Source organism: Eucyclogobius newberryi, unplaced genomic scaffold (assembly GCF_026437365.1).
Source record: "Eucyclogobius newberryi isolate DKJ021-1_F unplaced genomic scaffold, fEucNew1.0.hap1 SCAF_1, whole genome shotgun sequence".
NCBI classification, from domain to species: domain Eukaryota; kingdom Metazoa; phylum Chordata; class Actinopteri; order Gobiiformes; family Gobiidae; genus Eucyclogobius; species Eucyclogobius newberryi.
This window is the reverse complement of record NW_027315723.1, coordinates 47,210,822-47,234,913: the sequence shown is the minus strand read 5'-3', so window position 1 is coordinate 47,234,913 and position 24,092 is coordinate 47,210,822. Positions and strand designations below refer to the sequence as shown.

General features: G+C 46.8%; 1 protein-coding gene and 3 non-coding genes across 4 annotated transcripts in view; 3 read left to right on the top strand and 1 right to left on the bottom strand.

Moving 5' to 3' along the window:
• spega (striated muscle enriched protein kinase a) overlaps nucleotides 1-24,092 on the bottom strand; it is a 153,067-nt gene that overhangs the window by 60,063 nt on the left and 68,912 nt on the right. The window contains exons 19-23 of the mRNA XM_072447447.1: nucleotides 22,019-22,142; nucleotides 20,467-20,639; nucleotides 20,191-20,303; nucleotides 18,907-19,075; nucleotides 17,670-17,769 (exon numbers count right to left, since the gene is read on the bottom strand). Coding sequence (XP_072303548.1) covers nucleotides 17,670-17,769; nucleotides 18,907-19,075; nucleotides 20,191-20,303; nucleotides 20,467-20,639; nucleotides 22,019-22,142 — 679 coding nt within the window. The remainder of the gene's footprint in view (nucleotides 1-17,669; nucleotides 17,770-18,906; nucleotides 19,076-20,190; nucleotides 20,304-20,466; nucleotides 20,640-22,018; nucleotides 22,143-24,092) is intronic.
• On the top strand, nucleotides 11,443-11,515 carry trnat-agu (transfer RNA threonine (anticodon AGU)). The gene has a single exon. It is a non-coding gene; the product is annotated as a tRNA-Thr (tRNA).
• Nucleotides 13,534-13,606, top strand: trnat-agu (transfer RNA threonine (anticodon AGU)). Its single transcript has one exon. It is a non-coding gene; the product is annotated as a tRNA-Thr (tRNA).
• trnat-agu (transfer RNA threonine (anticodon AGU)) lies at nucleotides 15,092-15,164 on the top strand. The gene has a single exon. It is a non-coding gene; the product is annotated as a tRNA-Thr (tRNA).

The following is a 24,092-nucleotide window of genomic DNA, read 5'->3' as shown; positions in this document are numbered from 1 at the left end:
CCCCGACCGCCACGCGATGTTGCAGAGACGTGTCAGCCAAGACAGTCCTACAACATCCAGAGACTTTAGGTACTCAGGGCGGATCTCATCCACCCCCGGAGCCCTACCACCGAGGAGTTTACGAACAACCCCAGTGACTTCAGCTTGGGTGATGGACGAGTCAGCCCCTGAGTCCCCGGTCTCTGCTTCCTCTACAGAAGACGTGACAGAGGGATTAAGGAGGTCAGCAGGCCTCCACCGTAAACGGTGTTGGTGAGACACTGCTTCCCCCTCCTGAGGCGCCGGACGGTTTGCCAGAATTTCTTTGGGGCCGACCGATAGTCCTCCTCCATGGCCTCCCCGAACTCCTCCCAGGCCCGGGTTTTTGCCTCTGCGACAGCATGGGCTGCGGCTCGCTTGGCCTGCCGATACCTGTCGATGACCTCAGTAGACCTACAAGCCAGAGTGGCCCGATAGGCCTCCTTCTTCAGTCTGACGGCATCCCTTACTTCCGGTGTCCACCACCGGGTTCGGGGGTTGCCGCCAAGACAGGCACCGACAGAGACCGTGCGACCACAGCTCCGAGCAGCCGCATCAACAATGGAGGCGGAGAACATGGTCCACTCGGACTCAATGTCCCCAGCCTCTACCGGGATATGGGAGAAGCTCTCCCGGAGGTGCGAGTTGAATACCCTACTGACAGAGGGCTCGGCAAGACGTTCCCAACAGACCATCACAATGCGCTTGGGTCTGCCAAGTCTGTCCGGCTTCCTCCTCCGCCAGCGGATCCAACTCACCACCAGGTGGTGATAGGTTGACAACTCTGCCCCTCTCTTCACCCGAGTGTCCAAGACACGCGGCCGGAGGTCAGATGACACAACAACAAAGTCGATCATTGACCTCAGGCCTAGGGTGTCCTGGTGCCATGTGCACGGATGGACACCCTTGTGCTTGAACATGGTGTTCGTTATGGACAATCCGTGGCTAGCACAGAAGTCCAATAACTGAACACCGCTCGGGTTCAGATCGGGGAAGCCGTTCTTCCCGATCACCCCTCTTCAGGTGTCACTGTCATTGCCCACGTGGGCGTTGAAGTCCCCCAGTAGAACAAAGGAGTCCCCGGTCGGTGCACTGTCCAGTACCCCTCCCAAGGACTACAAGAAGGCCGGGTACTCTTGTAGGGGAATGGAGATGGACATTCCACGGCCAGATAACAGAAAATCTCTCTTTGAACATTGGGGGTTTTTCGTTCTCCCTCTGTCCCTCACTGCAGGGGAGCCGCTGTGACTTGTGTGATAAAAGACCTTCTTCTCCCCACAGTCTTACAGGAAGATGCCCCGATGAACTGTTTTATGTGATTATGCCATGAATGTTTTTCGAATCAACTCATGTTTCACCTTGTGTTCCGTATTTTTCCACTGTTTAAGGTTTTATATTCCCAATGCTTTAACTCGATATTTTTTATCACAGGTGAAAGAAGATGTAAAATGTGTCTACCTCAAGAAATAATGTGCACAAACTGCCAAAAGTGTTTAACGTGTAAATGTTAAAACAGGGTTCAATGTTTTTGCCATTATTATTTACGTTACTCCAGTTTTATTCTCTCGGTCAGGAAAATGTTAAACAGGAAGTTTTCGCAGTAGCGCCCGCCCCTTTCGCTCCCAGCATGCCCTGCGGGCCAGGTATCAAAAGGACGCTCCAAGCTTTTTTGTCGCTCTCTTTGTTCTTCTCTTGTTCTTCTATCTTGAAGCCGTCTCCCCGGGCGAGCTTTCACTTTTCCTTTGTCTCAACAAAATCCGTCCGTCACGTGGTCGACAAGGCCATGCCAGTCTAGGACTCTGAAACCACCTGGAACTACCTGAAACCGCCTGGAACTAAGCTTAAGCGCTAAACCGGACAGAGACTTTCTTTGCTACTTCGTTTCTTTTCTTTTTGAAGTAATCTACGCCGTTTACGTGGATCAGCACTACGTCCTCATCTGAGTAAACACACCGCTAAAGCGTTCTACCGCCAAGGAACTCCCCGACATCGCCTCCGCTGCCGCCGCCGCTTCAAGGAGGTCGCAGCACACCGCTCCACGCGACCCCTCGCTCCCCGGCGCCAAGGACCCTACAGCACGTCGCAGCACACCGCTCCCCGGCGCCAAGGACCTTACAGCACGTCGCAGCCTCCTCCGCTCCACGCGACGCATCGCTCCCCGACCGCCGCCAGCTCCACGGCCGCCGCACGCTTCACGAACCTTCGCCGCCACACCGCTCCACGCGACGCCTCGCTCCGGACCTCGTCCGCGGACCAGGACCAGTCGGACCGAGTCTACAGAACCGTAAGCCGAGTCAATTGCGTGCGGTCCGTTTTGTAGCGTGATTTGGGTAGAGCTCAGCGGTTCCTCCTCCCTTTAGCTTCTCACTTTCCCTCTTTTTGATATAGATTAGCATAGACACGTTTGGTTATCAAAGGCAAAACCCTGGTTTAACATCATCTGCATGAAATCTGCTGTTAAATCTGATATAACATCACCTGTGATTTACCTGTGCGCATTTCTGCTCCGGTGTTTTGATTTCCCTTTTGATAAATAAACTACACGAAAGAGTTATTGACTATTGTTTGTTTGATTAGACTATGTGTAAGTCCCTGAATCGTGAAACACCCTTCAGACCTTTTTAACGAGCGCGATTAAGGACCGTATCTTAGCTCTTTGGGTTTAACCCTGGTGCCCCGTCTTGTCTCGTTTCTGCTAAGAAATCTTCCTTAATCATAAACTGAATACATGTAGTTTTGAGACCCTACATATTTGATGCCCCCGCGTGAGCCGATTAAAACTTTTCATAGTCTATGAATCAGATTAGTACTCCTATAAACTTTTGTGGACGTTTGAACTCAAACTGTGTGCTGCTGTGTCGATGCTGGAATATGAGACTGCTTTGTGAACTTGCCTGCGCTGTAACGATGCTTGGATAAACCGTACGCTGCTGTTACCATACGCAAACCGCCCAGTTACTTCACGAACACGTGCACAAGATAATTATCGAACCTGGGGAAGCTTATTAGGGCTGTAACGCCGCATAAGCACATCCACCCCAAGACGGCAGGGGCAGTACGGCGAGTTTCCCGTCCTCGAACAACTGCCACGCTCGTGAATATTTTTGGCTCGCTACCAAATGACACGAGCAGAAGCTAGTACATAGGCTACGGCCCTGAGCTAGCACAAACACGAGCCGAGCTAAATGCCATGTTGTTGTGCTAACCGCCATTTTGTCTTTACAAACCACGCGGCCGAGCGTGGATGCTAACGCTAACACATGAGCTAAATGCTAACAAAGCCGTGTAGAGCGTGCCGAGTGACGACTCAACGCTAACTCTGACCCCCCCTAGAGGCGGTCCCAGGCGCCCTGCGCCCAGCTGGAATTCCTCCGGAGGAAAACTGTCCAGCCCAGGAGCTTTGTCTCCACCTAGTGGTCATTAAATTGAATCACACCCTTTGCGGAGCTCTGTCTCCATCTAGTGGTCATTAAATTGAATCACACTCTTAGCGGAGCTTTGTCTCCATCCAGTGGTCATTAAATTGAATCACACTCTTAGCGGAGCCTTGTCTCCATCTGGTGGTGGGTAAATTGTACTACACTTTACCCTTAGGCTGACCCTGTTCCCCTGTCAACACACACCGGGGGGTGACAATCAAGTCTCACCTAGACACTAACAAGATTGGTGTTTACTTTCGCACTGCATGCTCCTCGCTGCTAACACAGATTGTTTAAATGCTTTCGCACAGTTTCCCCCACTGTTGTTTTAACGCTTTAATCAATATTTTTCTTTTAGAAGTGCATGGCCTGTTTTAACTAACCGCTTTGTACCTGTTCTGCTGCAAGTGTGTACACGCCCCAGAACAACACCTTGGTTAACGCTCGTTCTGCACAGCCGACGCTGTTTTAACGCGTTAATCAATATTTTTCTTTTGAAATGCATGGCCTGTTTTAATTAACCGCTGTGTATCTGTTTTGCAAGTGCTTGCATGCTCCTAAGCTCACACCTTGTTTAACGCTCGTTCCGCACAGCCGACGCTGTTTTAACGCGTTAATCAATATTTTTCTTTTCGAAGTGCATGGCCTGTTTTAACTAACCGCTTTGTACCTGTTCTGCTGCAAGTGTGCGCACGCCCCAGAACAACACCTTGTTTAACGCTCGTTCTGCACAGCTGACGCTGCTGTTTAACGCTTTGATTAAACAAAAATTTTTCCTTTCTATACACTGCATGATTTTCAACTAATCTCCGCAGGTGTACCCCGGCGCTAAGTAACACTTCACTGTGAATGCTGCACGCTATCAGAATAACAGCTTGTTGTTTACCTGTTTGTCTACTGAATGCTGGTCAAGAACAGCGAGCGTCGCCCCGACCAGACCTCTTGTTACGTAACTGCATGGCCCTGACCCCGCTAAGCCTTGCCGTGTAACCTAGTGAATTGTTGTGGACACTGCATGCGTCCATGGTTGATGTCTAACTGCAATGCCATTTAACATGCCTTGTTAACTGTTGTTTCATCCAAACATCAACACCCGCACGACTGCATGCCCCGCTCACGCACGAACTAGCACGCTACACGCACAAAGGTTAGCCTAGCCACAACAACTTAACATGAACACTCTAAAACGTTTCTTTTAAAATCTCCTAAGCGAGCGGTTTTAATTCAGAAACTATCGGCGCCCCGACATATCTGTCCCACTTGACTGAATTGATCTAGACAACTCACAGACCTGGCGACTTGGGACCTTCTCGTCCCGACCCTGCCCAAAGTAAACATGGTGGACTCTGATAGTGATGTCATTCACTGGCCTGTAGACAAACTACACGAGTCCATGGTAGACTATACCAGTGAAGTAGCCCCTGGCGTCCTGGGAAGGAACAGGCTCCTGTCCAACAGGGTCCTTCACGAGGACCTTGCGCTGTGGCTTGACCTCCGACACGCGCCAAAGGCCCTGGAAGCTGACCTGGAAGATGCTAAGCACGCGCTCCACCGATCCATTCAGGCGACTGAAAAGGCAGAGACTGAGCTGCATGACCTTAGACTCCAGATAAGAGACCTGACTGACAGGCGAAGCCGTGCGAAACCGTCCTACGACCGACCGAGTACAGACAACCGGGAGGACCACGGGAGGGGGACTCAACCCAGTCCAACCCCCGTGGCCCGCCTGGATCCACAGAGGCTGTACTTCGAGGAAGAAAGGGGAGACTGGACAGACCGTAGCTGGCCACCACGGGACCACGACTACGACAGACGTAAGAGCCCCACCCCGTACGCTGACAATGGCCGACCCAGAGACTATCGAACCTCCGACTCTGACACGCATGGACGAACCTACGGGGGGAGGAGCCCCAGCCGGACCTACACTGACGGTAGACGACTGGGGGACGGCCGTGACCGAGACAAGTCCCGGTACCACCCCGGACCCGACTCTACCAGATCCGCCCGACGTTATTCGGACTATGACCTACGGGACAGGCGACGCGACAGACGTAAGAGCCCCACCCCTTACGCTGACAATGACCGGCCCAGAGACGATCGAACCTCCGACTCTGACACGCATGGACGAACCTACGGGGGGAGGAGCCCCAGCCGGACCTACACTGACGGTAGACGACTGGGGGACGGCCGTGACCGAGACAAGTCCCGGTACCACCCCGGACCCGACTCTACCAGCTCCGCCCGACGTTATTCGGACTATGACCTACGGGACAGGCGACGCGACAGACGTGACAGCCCCCGCAGACATCACGCCGAACTACAGGACGCGCGACGAGACGACCACGGTAGCCCCCGCAGGCACTAAGATGACCACAGGGACGCGCGACGAGACGACCACGGTAGCCCCCGCAGGCACTACGATGACCACAGGGACGCGCGACGAGATGACCGTAGGGACACTCGCAGGTACCCCGACGACTTCAGGGACACTCGTAGGTACCCCGACGACTTCAGGGACACTCGTGAAGACTATCGCGCGGGCAGAGACCCCGATAGACGCCATCGAGGCCCGACCGACCATGACTTCGACAAAATAGCCAGGCATATCTCTCGGTTTGAGCCCAAGCCAGGCGTCGCTAACGACACCAGCGCGTACCTGAGAGACATCGACTCCTATGCTGGACGCCTGTCGGATCCGTCAATCAAAGACAAGATCTTCGATAACGGCTCAACGAAGGAAGAAACCCCAGAAGACTCCGCAGGCAAGTCTTCCTCTAAACTGAGTCTCGACGCTTCGAACCTCAGTAAAGAACAGCGGAGTAAGGTGCTGAAAATGATCCAAGACATGAAACGGAACCAGAAAAGTAAAGCGGAGGGCCTCGCCGTAACCTCCCTCGGACCTGAGACGAGTGATAACTCAGCGCTCAGCCAATCGGAAGACGAGTTAGAAGACTTCTATCGGAGCCCTGTGGACCTGGACCCTCTGTCGGAAACACCTGTCACTGGGGACCAACCCCCTGAAGACCAGGAACTTGACAGCGACGATCAAATGCCACCGAAGGCCAACGACGTCTTTGTGGTCCAGGTAAGTTCTATCTCCAGCCCACAGCATAACGACCCGTCGATTACCCAATGCGAGCCCCCCTTTACCCAGTTTCTTGGTAACCTTTCCGAAAAGGGAGCCACACGCAAGCTTTATCTTTCAGTCCTCTTGGAGGACAACTTCGTGCATGATGCACTCCTTGATACAGCCGCCGACATCAGCTTGATCTCTCGCGAACTTTTCAGAACCTTACAAAAAGTGGCCCAGCACTCTCAACGAGAACTGAAGTCACAGCCCTGCTGCTTAGAAATCCGACCTTACTCTCAGGTCAACACCACCCTTGACGAGGTGGCCCTGATCCAGATAACGATCGGCCCCATGAACCTGATGCATCCTGTTTACGTTTCACCTTTGAAATCTATTCCCCTTCTTTTAGGTCAAGAGCTGCTCAGTCGCTTCGAGCCACTGGTTAATTTTAAACGACTCAAAATCTGGGCACAAGTCCGTCGACCTCTGCCCATGCCCCAATCAACTCCGTCAGTTCAGTGCTGTGCCATCGTGACCCCTCCCAAGGTCGACGTGCCGCCAGACAAAGACCTCAACGACCTAGCCGATCCCCTGGCAAAACAAGGGGCCCTTGAAGGGGCTCCCTGTAACTTACAGGCTGACTCACTGGACAGTGAGTTGATGCCCACCCAGCCCACCCTTTCGGTGGCCGCGATCACACGGCCCCGTGCTGTCACCGGACGGCCCCAGCCCGATCGCGCCTTTCTTGAAGTGTCTCCGACCTTCGCTTCCTCTGACCTTGTATCTCTACAAGCAGCCGAGGGGGCCATAAGCCGCATCATCGGTTTCCTTCCTGACCCTGCGCCAAGTGCCATCCCTCCCGATGCACTTGCTGCCGACGCACCTCTCGCTGCGCTGTGGCGCACAAGAGAGAACTTCACCTTGCGTCATGGACTGCTGGTGTTTGCCTCTGAGATCCTCACTGCACCCGCATTTGTGGTACCTCAGAGCCTCCGGGGGGTTATGCTGACGCACGCACACGACGCGCCAACAGCTGGCCTCCGGGGGGTCAACGCCACATACAAACTCTTGACTGACCGACAGATGACCCTCCCCCTACACCTGTTGTACAAACCGGGAGAGGTTAGCATCGCAACCGCCTACACCACCCACCAATACATGTTGGACTTACAGGAGCACCTGAAAGCAACCTTCTCTTTCGCTCAGAAGAAGCTTGAGAAAAGTGCAAAGGATTGCAAGGCTTACTACGATCAGAAAGCCCCAAACGACAAGGTATGGTATTACATCTTAGCGCACCCGATCGGACAGACAAGAGACTGGCTAACCAAGCTAACCCGAAAACTCTTCCCACGTTGGTCCGGACCCTACGAGATTGTCAACAAACGATCTCCGGTGGTGTACCACGTGAAGATCACCAAAGGACGCAGAGAACCTACTCTGAAGTGGGTTCATCGCAACCAAATCAAAGCGCACCAAAACCCCATGGGACATGTCAGGGATGTTGATAGTTCCAACTAGAACACAACTCTGACATCACCAAAGGACGCAGAGAACCTACTCTGAAGTGGGTTCATCACAACCAAATCAAAGCGCACCAAAACCCCATGGGACATGTCAGGGATGCCGATAGTTCCAACTAGAACACAACTCCGACAAACACACGCCCGTTAGGGACTGTACTAACAACTGTTTTGCACGGATTGTAAAGTCTACTAACCCTAACCACTAAAACCTAATCAAAGAATTACGTGTTAGTGTCTCTAAAAACATCCCCAGATGTATGTTGACAGAAGCATGTGGTCACAACGCCTCCTCCTGATGGCATGTGACACTTACAGACCCCAGACGTTATTGCGTATCGTGATAGCAATACATGACAGTACCGGCGGCGTTTGCGGTTCAAAACCTGTGACAGCAGGCAGCGCGTGCCCAACCTTCGTGGCGGTGCGAGACCAGGTCACAGAGACCCGGGCTAAAATAGTTGGGGGGCCGTTGACTCGTGAACACTTCCCTCCGAGAGGCGATCCTCCACTATGACAAGCATGACACAGCAGCACGAGTTGTTCTGCCCCAACGACATCTAAAGCAGGCGCCACCTACTGGAGCTTGGAAAATTTTAGCCAAATCCCCGACTTACAGCTGGTCCTAAGCCCGCAAAGTCCCTACCACTAGCCTCGTATGTTAATCTCCCCTGCATGCAAACCATAGAGTAGAATATTCTGTCACCTGTTTCGTACAGAAGCGGTCCAACCTAGAAGTTGCCGCTTCGCTAGGGTGAAACGTATGTCAGGAACCTTGTTAACCACTTTCGTTTTTTCCACGATAGACATCCACCTTGATCTAATTTTGTACCTCGATACTACATAAGCTACCTCGGTGTCTTAGAATCTTGTTTCTACGCCCAAATTCTTGCACTAGGAGTCAAGAGCTCTTGCATGGTTTACCACTCCCTCTGAGGATGATGTGCTGAAATTTAGTAGCCTAGGGATAGTGTAACACCCACTAGCACCTGCCCCTCAGCCCAAATAGGATAAAGGGACCAGTCCAGGTTCAGAGGTCTACCCAAATCATGCCACTCTGTGCCGCTCGCTGACTCGGTAAGGACATTCCCTTTGACATTTGCCCGATGCTTCTTCATCGGAGAACCAACGGCCAATCGGGGGGTTGTAGGGGAATGGAGATGGACATTCCACGGCCAGATAACAGAAAATCTCTCTTTGAACATTGGGGGTTTTTCGTTCTCCCTCTGTCCCTCACCGCAGGGGAGCCGCTGTGACTTGTGTGATAAAAGACCTTCTTCTCCCCACAGTCTTACAGGAAGATGCCCCGATGAACTGTTTTATGTGATTATGCCATGAATGTTTTTCGAATCAACTCATGTTTCACCTTGTGTTACGTATTTTTCCACTGTTTAAGGTTTTATATTCCCAATGCTTTAACTCGATATTTTTTATCACAGGTGAAAGAAGATGTAAAATGTGTCTACCTCAAGAAATAATGTGCACAAACTGCCAAAAGTGTTTAACGTGTAAATGTTAAAACAGGGTTCAATGTTTTTGCCATTATTATTTACGTTACTCCAGTTTTATTTTCTCGGTCAGGAAAATGTTAAACAGGAAGTTTTCGCAGTAGCGCCCGCCCCTTTCGCTCCCAGCATGCCCTGCGGGCCAGGTATCAAAAGGACGCTCCAAGCTTTTTTGTCGCTCTCTTTGTTCTTCTCTTGTTCTTCTATCTTGAAGCCGTCTCCCCGGGCGAGCTTTCACTTTTCCTTTGTCTTAACAAAATCCGTCCGTCACGTGGTCGACAAGGCCATGCCAGTCTAGGACTCTGAAACCACCTGGAACTACCTGAAACCGCCTGGAACTAAGCTTAAGCGCTAAACCGGACAGAGACTTTCTTTGCTACTTCGTTTCTTTTCTTTTTGAAGTAATCTACGCCGTTTACGTGGATCAGCACTACGTCCTCATCTGAGTAAAGGCCGCGTGAGGAGCTAACACACCGCTAAAGCGTTCTACCGCCAAGGAACTCCCCGACATCGCCTCCGCTGCCGCCGCCGCTTCAAGGAGGTCGCAGCACACCGCTCCACGCGACCCCTCGCTCCCCGGCGCCAAGGACCCTACAGCACGTCGCAGCACACCGCTCCCCGGCGCCAAGGACCTTACAGCACGTCGCAGCCTCCTCCGCTCCACGCGACGCATCGCTCCCCGACCGCCGCCAGCTCCACGGCCGCCGCACGCTTCACAAACCTTCGCCGCCACACCGCTCCACGCGACGCCTCGCTCCGGACCTCGTCCGCGGACCAGGACCAGTCGGACCGAGTCTACAGAACCGTAAGCCGAGTCAATTGCGTGCGGTCCGTTTTGTAGCGTGATTTGGGTAGAGCTCAGCGGTTCCTCCTCCCTTTAGCTTCTCACTTTCCCTCTTTTTGATATAGATTAGCATAGACACGTTTGGTTATCAAAGGCAAAACCCTGGTTTAACATCATCTGCATGAAATCTGCTGTTAAATCTGATATAACATCACCTGTGATTTACCTGTGCGCATTTCTGCTCCGGTGTTTTGATTTCCCTTTTGATAAATAAACTACACGAAAGAGTTATTGACTATTGTTTGTTTGATTAGACTATGTGTAAGTCCCTGAATCGTGAAACACCCTTCAGACCTTTTTAACGAGCGCGATTAAGGACCGTATCTTAGCTCTTTGGGTTTAACCCTGGTGCCCCGTCTTGTCTCGTTTCTGCTAAGAAATCTTCCTTAATCATAAACTGAATACATGTAGTTTTGAGACCCTACACTCTGCACTGCTGTTCGGTCTGTAGGCCGCCACAACAGTGAGAGACCTGTCCCCCACCCAAAGGCGAAGGGACGCGACCCTCTCGTCCACCGGGGTGAACTCCAACATGTGGAGGCTGAGCTGAGGGGCTATAAGCAAGCCCACACCAGCCCGCCGCCTCTCCCCGCGGGCAACACAAGAGAAGTAGAGCGTCCAGCCCCTCTCGAGGAGATGGGTTCCAGAGCCCAAACTGTGCGTGGCGGTGAGGCCGACTATATCTAGTCGATATCGCTCAACCTCTCGCACAAGCTCAAGTTCTTTCCCCCCCAGCGAGGTGACATTCCATGTCCCCAGAATTAGTCTCTGTGTCTGGAGATCTGGTCGCCGAGGCCCCTGCCGTCGACTGCCGCCCAGATCTCTCTGCACCGGCCCCTTATGGATCCTCCTGCGGGTGGTGGGAGGGCGGCCCCACGTTGCTCTTTCGGGCTGTGCCCCGGAAAATATTTATATTTCGGATAATATTGTTCAATATACTAAAAGGGCCTTGTTAGACAGACAATTGGTTGGTATAGTGTGTCCAGTAGTGGCGCACGTTGCAACACGCAGTCAGGATTTCAGATACAACGTGATAAACAAGTTCATAATTATTAATATAATATATGGTGCTGTGGCTTAGCGGTCAAAGCGCCTGTCTAGTAAACAGGAGATCCTGGATTCAAATCCCAGCAGCGCCAAATTTTTAGATGGATTCGAATAATGGGAGTGTCTACAGAGCCGCAGCGCGCCGCCGAAACTGCCATGTTATTTTGTGCCTCAGCTCCTGAAACTGCTGCTCTATTTGACCGCGCCGGGTTAAGGTTAGGGTCAGGATTAGGGTTAAGGTTAGGGTTAAGGTTAGGGTTAGGATTAAGGTTAGGGTTAGGGTTAAGGTTAGGGTTAGGGTTAGGGTTAGCCATGAGGCTATATGGCAGTTTCGCGGTTCCTGAAACTGCCCATAGTAAAGGTAAAATTGGAATTCACTACATTTCCTATCATGCATTTATACTTTGCAGTCCATGAAGGCAGGTGAAGGCCTTGATTTCACGATATTACGAGGATCTACCTACATAATAGTTCAGAATCAGAATCAGAAAAGGTTTATTTCCATTGTCACACAATTCACGAACATAGGAACTTGCTTTTGTGATTTGATGCAACATAAAACAATGAACAATGATTTAACCTATATAAAGTAAAAAACTATTTAAATCTAATATAGGATAACATTTTAAATAGGCTATAAGATAAGACAAAATAAAAATAGACTTACTATGTACACAAAATGTACAGTTGAATTTAAAGATGTAGTGCAGAAAGTGCCCCATTGGCCCCTCTGACCACCACTAATAAAATGTTAACACTCCAGTCAGCTGGGTGCCCGTTTGAGCTCAGTTTAGTCTGGATGTAGACTTGGTTTGGTCCAGTGCTAGTCCTGGTTTAGTCTTGATCTTCTCCAAGTTTAGTTCGGTAAAAGTAAGTATTGAACACCCTGCAATTTAGCAAGTTCTCCCACTCATAATTTATGGATGGGTTGGACAAAATCTAAAAAATACATTTAAAAATCTGGATATCACATTTTAGGATTTTAAAATAATTAATTTGCATGTTATTGCTGAAAATAAGTATTTGAACACATGAGAAAATCAGTGTTAATATTTGGTACAGAAGTCTTTGTTTACAAGGACAGTGGTCAAACGTGTCCTGTAATTCTTGACCAGGTTTGCACACACTGCAGCAGGGATTCTGGTCCATTCCTCCACACAGATCTCTAGATCTAAGCAACATAGAGTTTCAGCTCCCTCCAAAAAATGTATTTTGGATGTAGGTCTGGAGACTGGCTAGGCCGCTCCAGAACCTTAATATGCTTCTTATGGAGACACTCCTTTGTTATGCAAAGGCAGCAAACAGTAAAGGCAAGATCCACTCCAGCAAGAAGAAGATTTAGCCAATCTACGTTCCTACTCCTACCTATGGTCATGAGCTTTGGGTAATGACCAAAAGAACAAGATTACGGATACACACGGTTGAAATAAGTTTCCTCATCAGGGTGGCTGGGCGCTCCCTTAGATTTTGGGTGAGGCGCTCAGTCACACGGGAGGAGCTCAAAGTAGAGCCTCTGCTCCTCCACCCTGAGAGGTGCTCTCTACCTTGCTGTTCCTGTCGCTGATCTAAAGTTTACAGTGAGTGTTTGTTCTGTCTGTGGACCAGAGGCTGAAGGCTGTCCTGAGTCGTCTTCATTTTGTAATTTTTTTGTTCTCTGCCCAAGGACAACAGGTGGAAATGAGCTTTTTTTGCTATAATCTGGCATATTTACACTGTAAGTCACGTGTTCATTAATATGCACTGTTCCTATCAAAAAATGAATAAATAAAAATAAAATCATACAGTGGATGTGTTAGGGAATAAAAGACCAACAGACAAAAACCTTTCGCAACAGCCTACATGAAACTTAAAGGCTTATTAGTGATCTTGACTAAAGTTACTAATCGTAATCCTAGGCGGTAGGGAAAGGTGATCAAAAAGACCATTAAATAGCAATTTTATTTGAATGAATATTTATATTTATGATCATATTGTTCAATATACTAAAAGGGCCTTGTTAGACAGACAATTGGTTAGTATAGTGTGTCCAGTAGTGGCGCACGTTGCAACACGCAGCCAGGATTTCAGATACAACCTGATAAACAAGTTCATAATTATTAATATAATATATGGTGCTGTGGCTTAGCGGTCAAAGCGCCTGTCTAGTAAACAGGAGATCCTGGGTTCAAATCCCAGCAGCGCCTAATTTTTAGATGGATTTGAATAATGGGAGTGTCTACAGAGCCGCAGCGCGCGGCCGAAACTGCCATGTTATTTTGTGCCGCAGCTCCTGAAACTGCTGCTCTATTTGATTAGACGGCGCCGGGTTAAGGTTAGGGTCAGGATTAGGGTTAAGGTTAGGGTTAAGGTTAGGGTTAGGGTTAGGATTAGGGTTAAGGTTAGGGTTAGGGTTAAGGTTAGGGTTAGCCATGAGGCTATATGGCAGTTCCGCGGTTCCTGAAACTGCTCATAGTAAAGGCAAAATTGGAATTCACTAGATTTCCTATCATGCATTTATACTTTGCAGTCAATGAAGGCAAGTGAAGGCCTTGATTTCACGATATTACCAGGATCTACCTACATACTAGTTCAGAATTAGAATCAGAAAAGGTTTATTTCCATTGTCACACAATTCACGAACATAGGAACTTGCTTTTGTGATTCGATGCAACATAAAACAAAAACAAAAACGAAATAAATTTCCTCCTCAGGGTGGCTGGGCGCTCCCTTAGAGATAGGGTGAGGAGCTCAGTCACACGGGAAGAGCTCGGAGTAGAGCCTCTGCTCCTCCACCCTGAGAGGAGCCAGCTGAGGTACATCGGGCACCTGTTCCCGATGCCTCCTGGACGCATTCCTGGGGAGGTGTTCAGGGCATGTCCCACCGGGAAGAGGCCCCGGGGAGGACCCCAGACACGCAAATTAAAGGCTTATTAGTGATTTTGACTAAAGTTACTAATCGTAATCCTAGGCGGTAGGGAAAGGTGATCAAAAGACCATTTAAATAGCAATTTTATTTTAGAAAATATTTATCCATCCATCCATTTCTATCGCTTTATCCGGGGCCGGGTCGCGGGGGCAGCAGTCTAACCAGGGACTCCCAGACTTCCTACTCCCCAGACACTTCCTCCAACTCCTCCGGGGGGATCCTGAGGCGTTCCCAGGCCAGCCGAGAGACATAGTCTCTCCAGCGTGTCCTGGGTCTTCCCCGGGGCCTCTTCCCGGTGGGACATGCCTGAAACACCTCCCCAGGGAGGCGCCCAGGAGGCATCCGGAAGGAGGAAACTCATTTCGACCGCTTGTATCCGCGATCTTGTCCTTTCGGTCATTACCCAAAGCTCATGACCATAGGTGAGGGTAGGAACGTAGACCGACCGGTAAATCGAGAGCTTTGCCTTTCGACTCAGCTCCTTCTTTACCACAACAGTCCGCCTGTCGATCTCACGCTCCATCCTTCCCTCACTTGTGAACAAGACCCCGAGATACTTGAACTCCTCCACTTGGGGCAAGGACTCCCCACCCACCTGGAGAGGGCAAGCCACCTTTTTCCGGTCGAGAACCATGGCCTCGGATTTGGAGGTGCTGATTCTCATCCCAGCCGCTTCACACTCGGCTGCAAACCGTCCCAGTGCATGCTGCAGGTCCGGGTTTGCAACCTGATAAACTAGTTCATAATTTGTAATATAATATATGGTGCTGTGGCTTAGCGGTCAAAGCGCCTGTCTAGTAAACAGGAGATCCTGGGTTCAAATCCCAGCAGCGCCTACCTTTTAGATAGATTTGAATAAAAGGGTTGAGTATCTATCACCTGCTTGTCTCTGTGGATATTGATCAAATTATTGTCATGTCTGTGTCCTATTTATCATGCGTCACGACGATCTTACTGCATATGGGTCACAATGAACTTTCTGTGTATTTTCTGATTATCTGTGGACTAGTCCAAACAATCTTAAAGCGGATGTCATAACGAACGTCAGGCCATTTGATCAGACCCAAGCAACAGCTATATAAAGCACAGCTAAATCTTGTGGAGAGTTGGATCTCAGCTGCGAGACGAACAACACGCTACTGTTTTGCCTGTTTTTCCCTGTTTTCATCAAATAAAGAACTTGAGAACGATCCTCGCCTCTAACAGTCTGTTATAGACTAAACTTCGACATCTTCATGGAGGTGTCATGGCTGCAGCCGCCTGCATCCGCCTTACTCCTCTTAAACACACCTATCATATCAAAACTGAAAGAAGACGTGGCAGTCTCTTCAACATTACATAAGTGTGTGAGGTAGGCAAGTCTGTTGTATGACTCACGGTCTATAATAGACACAATAGATCACAAATACAAATGGATAAACTGGTCATTTAAAATATGGCCCCCCATTTAGTTTCCACGCTGTAATCAAGAGGACTTCCACAGTTACAGGGCACAGGTGTGTAATAATAATAATGCCTTACATTACATTTGTATTATGTAGTATGAAACAAAACCTCTAAAAGCACTTTACTTGCTGTTCATTCAATGGCTGTGGTGCTTACATAGCTAATGGAGATTAAACTAAACATACAAAGACAAATATCTGTCCCCTCTGACCACCACTAATCAAATGTTAGCACTCCAGTCAGCTGGGTGCCCGTTTGAGCTCAGTTTAGTCTGGATGTAGACTTGGTTTGGTCCAGTGCTAGTCCTGGTTTAGCCTGGATCTTCTCCAAGTTTAGTTCCGGGAAAGTCATTATTGAACACCCTGCGATTTAGCGTGATGTACAGCTTAGAATTCATGGAGAGGTCTGAAGTTCAAAAGAAGCCTAAATCAATGACCATTATAACGCTCTGATGGTAAGTTTTATGAAGGCATACAAACCAGAACTTTCAAGAAGAATTATATCTAAATTGTACTACATATATTAAATATTACTGGGAAATGAACAGTTATTTTGTTTTGACCGACAAAGAATGGGAAAGTTTAGGTACATCTCAATGAAGAACCACACAATATGTTTGGAGGGAGTTCTGTTGGGAAAATGTAATGCGTTTTTTCACCAACACCATGGCAATGTGCTCACTGTTCACAGGGAAATGTAACCGCTGGAGAAACTGTGGTTACCAGGAGGCCCACCATTATCATGTATTTTGGGACTGTCATGCCGCTCAGAAATATTGTACTGAAATCAACAATGCGTTACAGAGCTATTTGCACCTCAAAACCCCTACAATGGACACAGTAAATGGATACATCTGGAACATTCTCCTGGGGTCTCTCTGTGTCCTTTTTGACCTATTTACATACATTTAAAAACTGAAAAAATAAAGTAAAAAAAATGCCAATGACTACACCTTTCTCTTCTATGTCAACCTCCCTCATTATTATTATTGTGTGTAAGAGGAAGAAGCTTAGACAGGATACACCCTTGTCTTCCCCTTTGTACTGTATTTTACAGGGTTTAGAGTGTTCCAGCCGAACGCACCATGGTTGTCTGGCGTTTCAATGCATACAGTGATCCCTCGCAATAACGCGGTCTCGCTGCTTCGCGGATTTGCATCATGCATTGTGTTCTGCATTCTGATTGGCTAAACAGTCTCTCTACCTGTGTGTCAATAACGTTATGGATTAATATGTACACGTACGTAAAACCGCTTGCCAAATTGAAGTTTGCGAGGCCGGTGAGAGCGCGCGTGTGAGCTTCAATGTTTTATGGAGTATTTCATTGTATAATAACTGTAAAAAAATAAAGGTTTCTACTTTGCGGATTTCGCCTATTGCGGGTTCGTTTTGGAACGTAACCCCCGCGATAAACGAGGGTTCACTGTACATTATTTTAAGTTCCAAAACATGAGCTGCTAAAGCAAAGGTACTCAAGAACATGCCAATCACAATACAAATAATGCATGTGTGTCATTTGAATAAGGCTACAAACCTTCTCTATGGACAGTAGACTGGTCAGAGGACTATGGTTGGGCAAAATCAGCATCTTGAGTTCAATTCCCAGCTCCAGAAACGTGCTTAATGTCTCTCCTCACTCTCCACCCTCATTTCATGCTTTACTGTCCTATCCAATAAAGCTTATGCTCAGAATACTTCTTAGGAAATAAATTAATAAATTAAGACCAATCTGCAATTCTACATTGTAGTGAGAGTAATTTGAAGACATTAAAAACAAAGAGGAGCGTTTCTGCATTACTACCATATTGTGTTGACAAGTGGCTCAAAATAAACACAGTACAATACAACTAAAAAGCCACATCTTATTGAACCCATGCACAGTCTGTGAGCACTGACCTCCCGATCTCTTTGTGCACCATGTAGTAGTCCGTCAGCCGTCTCATCTTACGCAGGATGGAGCCCTTGTCCTCAATTGGCTCCGGCTCCTTTCTCCGCTCTACAACACAGAGATGTTCAGAGCAGTTAAGATGGGGGAAGTGTGTGTGGAGGTTTGTGTTCCGGATACAGGGACAGATGGCTCCTGTCAGCTCCATCCAGTCCTGTCCCTATGGGGCAGGTTTGATGTCGTTTTTAAGCACTGTATGTTGTTGGTAAAGCAGGTGGAGACATAGAAGTTACACAGTTTACACGTCAATGTGGTGTAAAAAAGGTTTTTAAAGGATTGGATATGGCTCATTTACAAATATAAAATGATAATAATGTGTTGTTTGGACGGTGGGGAGAGGTGCCTGGATTCTCATCTGTATTGCATCGATCTCAAGCAGCTGATAGAAGCTGTCCCTCAAACAGATGTCAGGAGTCTGTCCCATGTCCTTTTAAAGTCCTTTGTAAAGACTGAAGTCTGCGCCCGGAATATTGATGACACAAGACTTATCTGTTTGCTCTTCCACAATTTCCTCATCATACCGGGCGTCTCCAAAGCCAGAGGTGTCTTTCTCTATAGCCTAAGATTTAAATCTAATTGAAAAGATTGATATCATTAAAATTATATATACATATATAATTATGAGGCTAGTGAATATCTTCATTGTCTTTTATCGTTGTAACTTCTTATATGTGTCTGTTGGTCTGATCTCCCACAGGTGCCACAGCAGAGGCACAATCACATTTGCCTTTTTCTCATGCAGTAAACTCATTTACACCAGTAACAATATGCACAGTTTCTGATGATAAATAAGGTGCAACACACACCCACAAAGAGGCACATGTTAATTTTAAGGAGTACTCGCAATCCAGCACCTGTGTTGTTATCTGCGCCTCAGTTGTTCCAAAAAGTTTTATTAATATTTTTCTGTGGCCAGAAGGCTTCATTTGACAGGACAGCTATAGCGTGAAATGGGGATCAAGAGGGTAGAGAAAATTGGCTATTGTTTATATGGTCTGGTTCGGTCCTGGGTGATTGAAAAGAAAAGCACCATAAGCACATTGTTTTATCGGGAGTGTGGATCTAGTCTAGTTGGCTCTTCTGTTCATTTTTGTTATAGGCTAGAAAAAACATCAGTACTTGTAGCTATAGTTCTAGACAAAGCCTACAATATGAGTAAATCTATGCCTGCACAGGTGTGTCACTGACCGGTGTGCACGGTGAGCTGGGCCTTGCAGGAGTTGGACCCTCCCAGGTTCTTAGCGGTGCAAGTGTAGACCCCGGAGTGGTCGAGCTGAGCGTTCAGGACCACCAGTGAGTACTCTGGGTCATCATACACAAAGGTGAAGTGGCTGCTCTCCGTTAGAAGAACGTCATCCTGTAACAACACAAGAAACAACTAACAATTAGTTAGGAGCAGGCATTTGTTTGTTACAAGTTATGAAGACTACTCCCAGAACGTATTCTTATTCCTATTCTCCTGATTTGGATACGTTGGAAATTATTTTTGACACATTATGTATTATATTTATTGTTATGACCTTTAAACATGCTCTTGAGCAACTTTGCTTTTGCCTCTGAAGGTTAGGGCATACTTTATTAATCCCTTGTGAGAGAAAAGCCTTCTCTACATTTGACCTATCCTTCAATGTTGCTGGGGCAACTTGTCAGGAGCAGAGAACAGCTTCTGTACAGGGCTCGGGCCCATCTCCACATCTTGAGCTCAGTTTGATCAGGACCACTGTAGCTGGAGGATTGCCTATTGCAAGGGTTCCCAAACTTTTCCGGCTGGGACCCCCATAATAACAATGCAACCGAAATGGGACCCCCACAGTAAAATGAAATAGACATCTGTACTAATTTCATGTTGTAAACCTTTTAAAATTAGGTTTATTTGTATTTATTTCAGTTATTTGTTGTGTTATCTGACCCAATGTCACCAAAACATACTTTTTTATATTGAATTTACATCTTGAAATCCCCTGGGTTATGATCCCCGACCCCCACTTTGTGAACCACTGTCCTACAGTTGATGGGGAAAACTGGAGCCTGGAGGAAACCCACCCAGACACGGGGAGAAACAAGCAAACATGAACATGAAGATGTCTAGAATAATGTATCTACTGAAAGCACACATTACTTTATCTTTCTGTGAAATGATCCCTTATCTGTGTCAGAACTCCATCTAAATCCAGCAGAGGGAAGTTTAAAGGGGAGAGAAACAAAAGCTAGCTTTCCAACGACATAGTAATTAACACGATTTGAGGCAGAAATGGTCAGAACGAGTCTGGTGATGATTCATGGACTTAATAATGGCACAGAAGATCTCAGAGCTCAACCTATGATGTCACAAAAGTGTTTTCTGGGACTCAGAGGGGGAAAAGAATTCATCAAACAAGCGTGAATGAAGAAAAATACACCAGGTATGTTCTTGAAGAGGGGACAATGATAGAACATGGTTAAAAGCTCATGCAGTTTCTTCAGTTGTCCCACCTTAAACCACAGAATGTCAGGGTCTGGTTTCCCTTCCACTACCACAGCCAGTCGAGACGTTTCCCCAAAATTCACATCCACATCCTCCATGATGCTTTCAAACTTGGGCGGCACTAAAAAGAAGAAAAACAAAACTTTATTGGATTTCACCTGACAGTCATGACATTCGCACGGCTTTCTTGTAAAACCCAAAGGAAAACTTGAGCTTTCCTGGCAGTAAACATGTGCCTCTTTGAATTTTTAAGTGCAGTGCAGTTGAGGTGAGGAGTAGCTGACCTGCCAATGTGAGCTGGAACGTGGCGAGGTCGCTGCCATACTGGTTGGTTGCCGTGACGACGAGTTGGCCCACGTCTGTGGTCCTGACGCGCAGCAGCAGGAGCATGTGCTGGTCGTCGTCGGGCATGGAGAGCTCACACACGCCTGGCCGGTGCACCAGGGCTGTGCCACGTCTGAAGTAAACCACAAATCAATTATGGTTTAGTACTTGCTGCATAAACTAGCAAGAAATCCATGCTGGTCTATGCAGTACTATTGCTTCATGGCTGTGGCATGTGCCTGAAAAGTGATGAGATAAAAGTGTGAGAGAAAGCATAGAGGAATTAAATCTCATGGAGAAAAATACATTCTACTTCTATGTTAAAATTCTGTGTCCTTGCTTGACGATTGCCTTTTAATTTTAATTGGAACACTTGGGAAGCCTATCATGAATATTTTTAGTGGTAGTGGAAACCAATGCAGACACAGGGAGAACATACAAACTCCACACAGAAAGGCCCCATGTGTCCCAGGACCGTCTTGCTGTTCAGTGAGAACACTAACTGCTGCGCCATTGTGCTGTTGTTTGCTAAGACATATACTTTTCAGGACACCTCACCAAAAGGAATTACTTTTACATGTGAATGAAACAACAACTAATGCACATTTTTAATTTAAGCTTAAATAGTGCGACCTTCCCTAAAATCTGGAAATCTACATTTGTACTTGTACTTTGTTTAAAGGTGGTGATCCAAGTGAAGTTAACAACTACAGGCCTATTTCTAAACTTTGTGTCGTAGCCAAAATTCTGTATGGCCAAACAGGATGATAAACTTGTCAGGGTAATCTTTTAAAGATCACTTGCAAAACTTAGTGAAAAAATGTAAGCTAAAACTAGGTTTTTACTATCGTAATAAAACCTGTTTCACCCTTGAAGCCCGCAAATATCTGATAATGGCCACTTTTATGGCTCTGTTGGATTATGGCGATGTTCTATAAATAGATGCATCTGTAAAATGTCTGAAATCGTTGGATACTGTGTATCATGTATGCGCTCTGAGATTCAGGTTGTGGCAGGCTCATCCACCACTATGAACTCTATTCCAAGGCTGGATGGCCTTCTTTGGGTGCCAGGAGGTTCACACATTGGATGCTTTTAGCATATAAACTTATATGTGGTTGTGCACCCTCCTTCTTGTGTGCCCTGGTGCAGAGAGCGGCGCGTCATTATACCCTGCGCTCACATGGTCTGTTTGGTTTGTCTGTCCCTCGCGTGAGTCTTTCTCCTATGCTGCCCCTGCAGCTTGGAACTCGGAGTTAAGTTTGCATTAAATGGTCTCAATTGAAGGTTTTCGGGGAACAATAAGAGGGAGTCTTTAAAAAATAGTCTGTGCTTTTAAATTTATATTTTGCTTTATTAAATGCCTTTTAAATGTTTAAGTTTTAAAATGTGTGTGCTGGTGTGTCTTTACTTTGCCCCAGGTCACCCTTGAAAAAGAAGCCTCGATCTTAATGGGTTCTTCCTTGGTTGAATAGAGGTTAATAAAATAAAGTAAAAGACAATGGGTATGACCTCTTCCAGGTGACTGCGGCGTGCACGTGGTTGAGTTGGATGGTGATGCTCGCGGGCTGGTTCTCCACCACAAACACTGTATCCGGTTTGTCCATAATCACCGGGGCTTTTTTCAAATACGGCCCTACACATCACAATACACATTGTTCAGGTAAAAAATACAAAACCCTTTCAGTGTTTGTAGCACCAAGGTATTTTCATGTGAGAGTTAACATTATAAGTATATAAACAAAAACATGTCTGCACACAAAAATAATATTTTGATTTTGTTGCCTTATTTTTTTGTTTTTGGACATTCATTACATTGGTCAATAAGTAATAAATCAATATCTAACTTCAACCTCCGCTTTCTAAAGTTCACTTATTACTGTAGGATTTGTGGCACTTGTTGAAACAAAACAACATTTTCTTGTCAAACTGTTTTGTCCCGCTATATTTTGGTGCATTATCCAGAAATACTTGTGTTACTCACATATGTTTGAGTGGTTGTCAGTCGCCAAAACAACCCTCGATTTTTTAATCATTTAAAAAAAAAGAATAAACACAACACAAACACAACAGAACTAGACCAGAGAGCAAAAATAAAATACAAATAAACAACAACTGAATTTTATCAATTTATCAACATCAGTCTAGTCCTTCAGCCAGTTTTTTTGTGCTCGCCTTTTTAGGTATCCATTTATTGTGTCCATGGCAGGAGTTTTGAGGCCCAAGTATATGGTTCTAAAATTGCGTGGGATGGCAGTCAGAACAGTCCAAAGTGCATTGTTAATTTCAGTACAATATTTCTGAGCGATAGGACAGTCCCAAAACATATGATAGTCGTCTGCCTCCTGGTTGACATAGTTTCTCCAACAGTTAGTATTTCCTTGTGAGTAATGAGCACTTTGACGTGGATCGTCTTCAGCTTTGAATACAGCACACCCAGCTCGTCCCAAACACTCTCGCTTTTATTCTGCTTGATGCCAATGATTTGACCCGTCTCAAACACACTGACATCTTTTCCATGACCACAGGATTTGTCTTTCCACATGGTTGCTTTGGGTTGTTTTCAGTGTTTCAGAGTTTAAATACCATGTTGCAGCTGAAAGATCATCACCCATATTGCAATTATCCAGGAGGAGGCTCGTACCCACTGTATTTGCTTTGTTAAATACAAGTGGACACTTTTTTTAGACAGGCAGAGTAGTTCATGAGGCTTATGCTAAAACTCTCATTCAAAATGCATCATTGCTAACTCATGAAATGGTACTACTCCATTACATGGTACTGCTGTTTTGGGACTGTCCTGATGACCAATAAAGTCATCCCACTGAATTTCAGAACTATGTACCTGGGCCTCAAAACTCAAACAGCCATGGACACAATAAACAGTTACCTCTGGAGAATCCTCTTGCACCGACAATCAATGACAGGACTAAAATCATGTTGGTCAATCGCAAAATGGAAAAAAAACACATTCGGACTTAATTTGAAAATGGACAAAGTTGACAGACTATGAGCTAAATGGGGCAATTATTTTGGTTTAAGTCTGCCTTCATTTGGCTTTTTGTTGGATGTCTACTGATTTTGTTTTGTGTCATTTCTTCTTTCTCTGGTCTTGTGTTTTGCAAAATTTGAAATAAATAAATTGTGATAAAATGTAAATATATGGTTATATTTCTGTGATGTATTTTATCTGCATAATAGTGATATATTATCTGCATCATTAGTCTAAGAGAAAAACGGCATGTGACAAACTGCATTTGTTTGTGTATCGTAAAGATGGAGCAAAGAATGTTTGCCCCAGGGAAGGGGGTAACACCCCAGGGGAGTTTGGGTAATGTTTACCCAAGGCTTGATCTCTAAGGAAAATACCAACTGTTGTAAAAGACAAGTGCCTTGATGTGAAGCTGACCAATGAGAAATGTGACCCGCCTATTCCATAATATCTAATAGAACCAACCTGCATGAGAAAAAACATCGTGAGACCAGGAGGGTCGCCAAGCTGCTTACAACAGCCTGGGTGACCCGGCCCGGCGGTTTCTCCCATGCATGCCACACAAAAGTCTGACGTTTCTGTATCGTTTCATAT